Source organism: Heliconius melpomene, chromosome 2, assembly GCF_056956725.1.
Source record: "Heliconius melpomene rosina isolate 202511_hmr_F chromosome 2, ASM5695672v1, whole genome shotgun sequence".
Classification (NCBI taxonomy): Eukaryota; Metazoa; Arthropoda; class Insecta; order Lepidoptera; family Nymphalidae; genus Heliconius; species Heliconius melpomene.
In genome coordinates this window covers 6,761,746-6,770,143 of record NC_140390.1, presented here as the reverse complement: position 1 = coordinate 6,770,143, position 8,398 = coordinate 6,761,746, and the positions used below count along the sequence as shown (strand labels likewise).

The 8,398-nt window shown below is 42.9% G+C and overlaps 1 protein-coding gene across 1 annotated transcript; it reads right to left on the bottom strand.

The window, feature by feature from the left end:
* Positions 1–218: 218 nt before the first annotated feature.
* On the bottom strand, positions 219–5,777 carry LOC146540620 (uncharacterized). The gene has a single exon (XM_085205318.1). The coding sequence runs from the start codon at positions 5,775–5,777 to the stop codon at positions 219–221; it is 5,559 nt and encodes a 1,852-aa protein (XP_085061444.1).
* Positions 5,778–8,398: the final 2,621 nt, after the last annotated feature.

The window sequence follows — 8,398 nt, the reverse complement described above, 5'->3', positions numbered from 1 at the left end:
GAAAAAACACTATTAATTTAAAAAAGACACTAATAATAACATTCAAAATTACGAGAGTGGTATGACGTCACTTTTTGCCAAACTAAACAGTCTCTAACATGTTGTGACGAGTTCACAGCCGATGATGCGCGTCGGTTGTCGCGAACATTTCTCCCGCCGTGCAGAATCAGGTCTCGATGTGATGCTGCATCTTTCCCGCGGTGAGCGACGACGTCTTCTTACTTTGGAAGCGGAACGAGTTTTTTGGTTGGCCTTTTCAGAAGACCACCCTTAGTGCGTACTTCAACTATTCGCACTTGTCCATCTGCACCTGGATATACTTTTTCTATGCTTCCTCTTGGCCACGTATTTCTTGGAAGTTGTGAGTCGGCTATAAGTACCGGGTCACCTATTTCATAAGTAGGGCCTCGACCATGAGGCTCCCGCCGGTGTTGAAGTTCAGGGAGATATTCGCGAACCCAGCGTCTCCAAAACATGTCCGCTAATATCTGTGAGCGTCTCCACTGCTTTTTGCTATCGATGTCGTCCTCACTAAATGTGCCAGGTACAGGTAGACGAGCTGAACCCCCAAGTAAAAAGTGATTGGGTGTTATAGATTCTTCGTCGTCATTGTTTACAGAAACATGTGTGAGGGGACGACTATTCACAGTATATTCTACTTCGCAGAGTAATGTAGCCAAAATTTCTTCTCGGGGGTATCTCTCACGAAGAATAGTGTATAGAGCTGTTTTCACGCAGCGAACAAGACGTTCCCATGCGCCTCCCATGAATGGTGCAGATGGTGTTATGAAACGCCATGCGATGCCTCGACGACTGGCTTCTTCTTTGAATGCTTCTCGAAGTTCTTTGTCTGCTCCATGCATGTTTGTACCATTATCTGAGTAAATTTCGGAAGGACATCCTCGACGTGCAGCGAATCTTCGCAATGCAAGTATGGCAGAGTCTGCGCTTAGGCTGGCGGCGATTTCCAGGTGAACTGCTCTAGTGGTAAGACACGTGAAGAGTGCGACGTAACGTTTCACGTGTTGTCTGCCGACGACTACTGTGAGAGGGCCAAAATAATCTAAGCCGGTGTATGTAAATGGTCTTCGATGATGAGCGAGACGGGATTTAGGATGATCACCCGTAGAAGGCTGTGGGGGTTGTGCCTTGCGAATACGACACTTGAGGCACTGATGAACTATCCTTTTCACGGTGGGACGAAGACGAATTACCCAAAAATGTTGACGTACTTCATTTACTATTATTTCGGTGCTGCTGTGGTGAAGACAACGGTGGGTCCAATCAATATATAACTGTGTGATGTAGTTATCTCCATCTAAGACTTGTGGTTTCTTTGTTTCGTCTTTTATTCCCTCGGCGGCGGCTATACGGCTGCGAAGAACGACAATGTCATCTCGGAGTTCTACGGGTAATGAATGAAGGCGACTTTGTTTGGCAATAGTCCTGTTGTATCTTAAGTCTGTGATATCTTCATTGAAAGATTCTTCTTGAGATGTTCGGATGAGAAGATTTTCTGCTTTTGTAATGTACTTCGAATCCAATATCAGAAAATTGTTGGAATCCATAGATTTCTTGCTATGTAGAGTAGTAGATTTCTTTTGCAATGTTTCTCTTCGTTTGTTCCACGTAGGATCTGATTCCATATTTCTACGTGTTCGCTTATAAAAGATCTTCTCTTTTTTATTTCTGCAAATATCTAAAAATTGCAAGACTCTAGCTGTGGCACGAAGTAGTCGCTCCCATTTTGAGAAGCGTTGTGGATCAGGAATTGCTTCACGTAATTTTGTCTTCAGCTGGAGTTCTTTAACGGTAAAAGTATGTTCTTCACCAGTATTATTTGACACGACCGGTTTTTCGATAGGCCAGGTACTCGGATTTTCTTTCAAGAAGGCAGGCCCGTGATACCATTCATGATCAGCTCCAAAATCAGATGGTACTTCTCTGGTGGCTATATCGGCGACATTGAGCTTAGAAGGTACCCAACGCCATTCTTCAACTTTGGTATATTCTTCAATGGCTGCTAGTCTATGTGCGACAAATGGCTTATAAGACCTGGCTCCATTTCTTATCCACGTCAGAACTGTCTTACTGTCTGTCCAAAAGATTTTGCATTCCGGCGCAATACGATGTTCTTTTATGACAGCTTCTGCTATGCGAACTCCCATGACGGCTGCTTGTAGTTCTAAACGAGGAATTGACATAACCTTGAGCGGGGCTACTTTCGCTTTAGCCATGATCATGTTGACTTGGACTTTTCCATCCGGAGCAACCACCCTCCAGTAGGCAGCTGCTGCGTAGGCTGTTTCACTGGCGTCGCTGAATATATGTAGTTGTACAGATGTGGCATCACTATAACCAGAGTAGCATCGAGGTAAGCTCACATTTTTCAATTTCTGAAGGTGTAGCATCCATTCTGCCCACTGCTTGGAAAGATCTTCATCCAGATGTTGATCCCAATCTATAATTCTTCGCCAAGATTCTTGAAGAATTTGTTTAGCACGAATAGTAACGGGTGAAGCGAAACCAAGTGGGTCATAGAGTGACATAACTATCTTCAGAGCTTCTCTCTTCGTAGGAGCTGTTTTCTTTAATAAACTGGGCGGTAATCTTGCTAGTTTTAAATTGAATCGTAATTCATCGGTTGACGGTCTCCACATTAAACCCAAAATCTTTTCTTCTTTGGTACCCAGGTTAATAGTTTCTGTCATATTTGATTGTTTTTCAAGTTCATTTATTATTTTCGGGATATTTGAAACCCACTTGCAGAGTTTGAAACAAGCTTCTCCGTGGATATGTTGGACCTTTTTGGAAGTTTCTATAGCTTCTTCTATACTTCGGAAACTGTCTAGGTAGTCATCCATATAGTGGTTGTGGATGATAGCTTCCACTGCTTCTGGATGCGTGTCGATGTACCTTTTTGCGTTCCAATCTTTAGCGAATATCGCGGTGCATGGTGAACTCGCAGCTCCAAATATAAGCGACGTCATGCGATATTCTTCAGGAGTTCCCTCCCGCCGGTGTCCTCTCCACAGGTAGCGAAGGGCATCCCTATCTTGAGGTCTTACTTTGACTTGCATAAACATTTCGGCTATGTCGGCTGATACAGCGAAAGCATGACGGCGAAATCTCATCATGACTCCAGGAAGCGATTGAAGAAGGTCTGGTCCAGTCAAGAGGAAATCGTTTAGTGACATACCTTTGGTTTTAGCAGCGGCGTCGTGAACAATGCGAAGCTTCTCTGGTTTAGCCGGGTTTTGCACGTCGAAGTGTGGCAGGTACCATGTTCTGCCTGGAGAGATACTTTTAGGTGCCACCTCAGCGTAGCCCTTCTGGACGAGTGATTCCATTTGTTCGGTGTATCTCCTTTTCAGTTCAGGATCACGATCAATTTTTCTCTCTATTGATATGAGCCTCTTCAGCGCCGACTCATAATTATTAACCATGATGCTGTTCTCTGATTTCCATAAAAGTGTGGTTTCAACATGCCCATCTTGTAAACGGTGTGTGTGTTTCTTCAAAATGTTTTCAGCCTTTATTTCTGGATCAGAGTCTGGCCGACGCGGATTAATGATAAGAGATTCCAAGGCAAAGTAATCTCTCAGTTGTTCATCCATTCTATCTTCAATAGCAGTAACTTGATTGACGAAATGGATTTTCTGACCCAATGTCCTATTGTGCGCACCATGTAGCACCCACCCGAGCGACGTGAGTGAAGCGATTGGTTGGTTCTTCGGTCCTATACGGACATCTTCGGCGAGTAGTAAATTCCAATTGTCTTGACCAATTAGAATTTTAGGCGTGGCTGAGTCGTAGGTGAGCTGGTTCTTCAAATCTATTAGATGATCGCAGGCAGCTAAGTCTTCTTCACGAATTGTTTGCGGGGAAAGATTAAGATGCGGAACGGTACGAGCTGTAAAGCTAATCTTCTTTTTCTGTGAATTAGCAAGTGTCACGGTAACACGCCTTGATCCCGGCGTTTCAATAACTATATCCCCGATTGCTTCCATCTTTAAAGGATCCAGCCGTCCCTCAGCACCGACTTCCTTTGCCAAAGCTTCATCTATGAGAGATACAGTTGATCCGTCGTCTAATAGAGCGTATGCGGAGGTTTCTCCCGCCGGTCCATGAACTCTGACTGGTATGATTTTAAGATAAGCATGCGCCTTTGACGGTACCCATGCGTTGGCCACGGTTTCCTTTTCTTCTTGTTGATTTCGAATTTCTGATTTCTCCTTTTTATCATAGTGTAGTAATCGATGATGAGTACCGATGCATCCCTTAATATTGCACTTCTGTGGTTTACAGGAATGTCCTGATTGTCGGAACCGCAGGCATCTGAAGCACAGTCGGTGTTCTTTGGCGAGTTCCCATCTTTTATCTGAGTTGGCATCTTGAAATTTCTTGCAGCTAATACTGTGATGACCTTCTTTGTTACAAATTTTGCACGTACTTTTCACCATTCCATGAAATCTATTAGTTTTCCTTTCTTCGGTAGTATTGTGCGTTCTATGTATCACACGACGAGTAGGCTCTGAGTGCGGGATCTCTGTTGAATAAGGTGTGCGACATGCTGCTTGTTTGGTGAGAAACTCGCTGAAGTGCGTCAGGTCTGGTTTGAATATAGATGCTTGTTCCTCGTACCACCTGGTACATAACGACGATGGTAGCTTTTCACGAAGGGCCCTCGTTATATCTGGCGCAGTGATAAAGTTGTGTAAATCGAGGGCGCGAAACAGATTGACACTGCTTCTTACCTTACTGGCGAATGCATGTATCTCCTTTGGATTGTCAGCACAACGAGGTAGAGATCGAAGCTTGTCATATTCACTATATGCGATTGCATCTGGACGACCGAAATTCATTTCAAGCTCTTCTATGATGGCATCCGGTTTTGAATGAGCTATGAGTTGTGTGTCGACGACTTCCAATGCTTTTCCAGTTAGGCTTCTTCGAATTCTGGCTGTATTTTCAACTTCATTGAAGTATCCCTTAGTGTTTTCATATATGGCCCTGTATGATAGCCATTCATTTAACACTCCACTATATGTAGGAAGATCCATGATGACTTTGGACGCGACGGGAAAATTGTATGACGATGATGGAGGTAACATTGTAGGTTTAGGTACCTCTGTTTTCATACACAACGATGTAGGAGCGGTTTCGGCTTTTTCGCATCTTTTCTTCAAATTTTCTATTTCCTTTTTTAGCTCCTCTATTTCCTTTGTTGAATCTCTCTGTATTGCTTGTTGATTTTCGGAATTGTTGCCGATATTCGGATGTTGAGGCATTCTATAGCATGACGGCACTGGATGTGGTTGCCTCGGAACATCTGCACATGGTGTAAGTGATTTTTGTACGATTTGTGCATTATCTTCAATCCAGGAGCTAACGTAGTCGGTTTTCGATATATTATCTTCCTGGGATTCTGAACTATCTGATTCAGCATCTTCCAGAGCTATTTGCGCGAGTTCAAGCTTGATGCGAAGTATTTCTTCACGAGCATTTCTTGCTCTACGTCTGGATTTCGTAGACTTCTTCGAGTTTGCACGTTTCGAAGTTGTCGACTTTATTTGTGTGCCTTCAAATTGTTCCTCCTTGTTAATTGAAATAATTCTTGAGTCTTCCTTTTCGTCACTTGGTACTATTAAGTTCTTTTCTATTTCGGAATCCTCTTGTGTATTCGTAGGCGGGTGTGTCACCTCTGTGTGACTAGATGAAGGGTCGGCTTCATATCTCAATCCCTCGGATCGACCTCTTGATCTTGTGATAGGCATCTTAGTAAAAACCTACGATAATTGGTAAAACTCACCAAGACGAAACGATAATACTCGAAGGCGGATGCACGAAGATTCTCGGAGACGAACGACGACACTCGAAGGCGGAAGCACGAAGATTCTCGGAGACGAACGACGACACTCGAAGGCGGAAGCACGAAGATTCTCGGAGACGAACGACGACACACGAAGGCGGATGTCGGAGGATGATGCACGAACACTCACGAAGACTTACGATAATACTCGAAGGCGGATGCACGAACACTCACGACGTGACTTACGGCGCGATAGATGTCAGCGCAGTAGCGAGCACGACAGTCAATGCGGACGCCAACGGAGGCGGCGGAGAGCGCAGCGGAGAGCGCTATGTGACGGAGAACACTGCGCGACGGAGAGCACTGCGCGATGTAGTACGATAATACTCGAAGGCGGATGCACGAAGGTTCTCGAACACTCACGATAACACTCGAAGGCGGATGTCAGAGGCTGATGCACGAACACTCACGAAGACTCACGAAGGCGGATGCACAAAACACTCACGACGTGACGGGATATGTGACGTCAGCGCAGTTGCGAGCGCGACAGTCGATACGGATGCGAAACGCGACGGCGAATGCGTTTGCGAGCGCGACGGAAAACACTGCGCGATAGAGTACTGCGCGACGGAGCACTTGCGCGACGGAGCACTGCGATAACTTGCACGATGACGGATGATGCTTCAGCTTCGGTGAGGAGTCCCCAGATCCGGCTCGAAGGACCAGCACGTTGTACCGGACGGGCGGAACTCAAGTGAATGAGCCGCTGACGCCCTGCACACTATAGGTTCTAGATCATGGGAACACGGAGTATGCTGAGACCCCAAGACGTTCTTGTGAGTCGTTCTTGTGAGACGTTCTTGTGAGTCGTTCTTGTGAGTCGTTCTTGTGAGACGTTCTTGTGAGTCGTTCTTGTGAGACGTTCTTGTGAGACGTTCTTGTGAGTCGTTCTTGTGAGACGTTCTTGTGAGTCGTTCTTGTGAGACGTTCTTGTGAGTCCTTCTTGTGAGACGTTCTTGTGAGTCCTTCTTGTGAGACGTTCTTGTGAGTCCTTCTTGTGAGACGTTCTTGCGAGTCCTTCTTGTGAGACGTTCTTGTGAGTCGTTCTTGTGAGACGTTCTTGTGAGTCCTTCTTGTGAGACGTTCTTGTGAGTCCTTCTTGTGAGACGTTCTTGCGAGACGTTCTTGTGAGACGTTCTTGTAGGACGTTCTTGCTATACATTGAAACAAGATACTGAAACAGGATGTTGAAACAGGATATTGAAACAAGATGTTGATCACTGTATAACGGTCGGTGACTGTCGGCTCTATTCGTGTCTTGTTCCGATTCTATCTTCTTCCTGTTGTGCTCACCGTTGATTGCCGACTGTCTCTGTCTCGCCCGACGCGCACCTCCGTTGCGCGGAGCTAAACGGTAACGAGAGCCGCGAGCCACCGAGCCGTTTTATCTTTATTTACAACAATATTTTTACTATGATTATCACACATTTACATTTATATTTTAATAACTAAAAATCGGATGTTTTTACAATTTATACATATTAAAAGAACATAAAAATATCTATCTATCTATGTATAAAACATTATACTATTTAAGTATTATCTATTATTAAATTACGAAAAATGCTGTTACGATGACGAATTTTACATGAGTTTTTACAATGAAAATTCTCTCTAAAATTAATTACACACATTAGGAATATACAAATCTGTTATTTTGTTACAGAAAACTATGACAAACAATAATTAATAATAAAATTTACTATACGGAAGTTACTATTATATAAAAAGCGATTAATGCGGCAAATCATAGTACAACTATACAAATAAGATATAAAGTCGAAAATTATTATCTAAAACGGAACCCAAATCTATTTATATTTATTATTTAATGTAATTACTTATTTACAAAGGAAAAAACACTATTAATTTAAAAAAGACACTAATAATAACATTCAAAATTACGAGAGTGGTATGACGTCACTTTTTGCCAAACTAAACAGTCTCTAACATGTTGTGACGAGTTCACAGCCGATGATGCGCGTCGGTTGTCGCGAACAGTTACCATCTAACAAGTACCTATCATATAAATCTCAATATATGTAGTCATTAGCTATGACAAATACAGCCTGTACCACACCCTCTAATCTTAAATACTTTATAGGAATTTCACATTTAATACTATTGATTTAAAAGTTATATTCGGATGTATATATTAAATAATTCTTACCATACACCTCTTACCTCCCAGTGAGTCTGTTCAAAGTTATTGGACCGCCGCTCGTTCATTGTTCCAATAAATACAAATCGAAAGAGATGCGGCAATCAGTAATGTGCAAATATATATTGCGTATTGTGAATACGTAAGAGATTCTAATTAATCCTATATATAAATGTATGTATATTTGTTTGTATGTATATACGGAACGTGGTAAATGTTCTCTATACTTACAGCTAGGTCTGTCTGTTTATTGATATCGATGGTAAGCAGTCTTTAAAATTAGCATTAAGTTATAGAACATTTTTTTTGGAGAATATACTCGGAAAAGAAAAAATCATGTTCTTGGTAATTTTATTTTTTTTATC

Excerpts from the sequence above, each read along its gene's own strand:
- LOC146540620 (XM_085205318.1), bottom strand. The coding sequence starts at position 5,777 with ATGCCTATCACAAGATCAAGAGGTCGATCCGAGGGATTGAGATATGAA.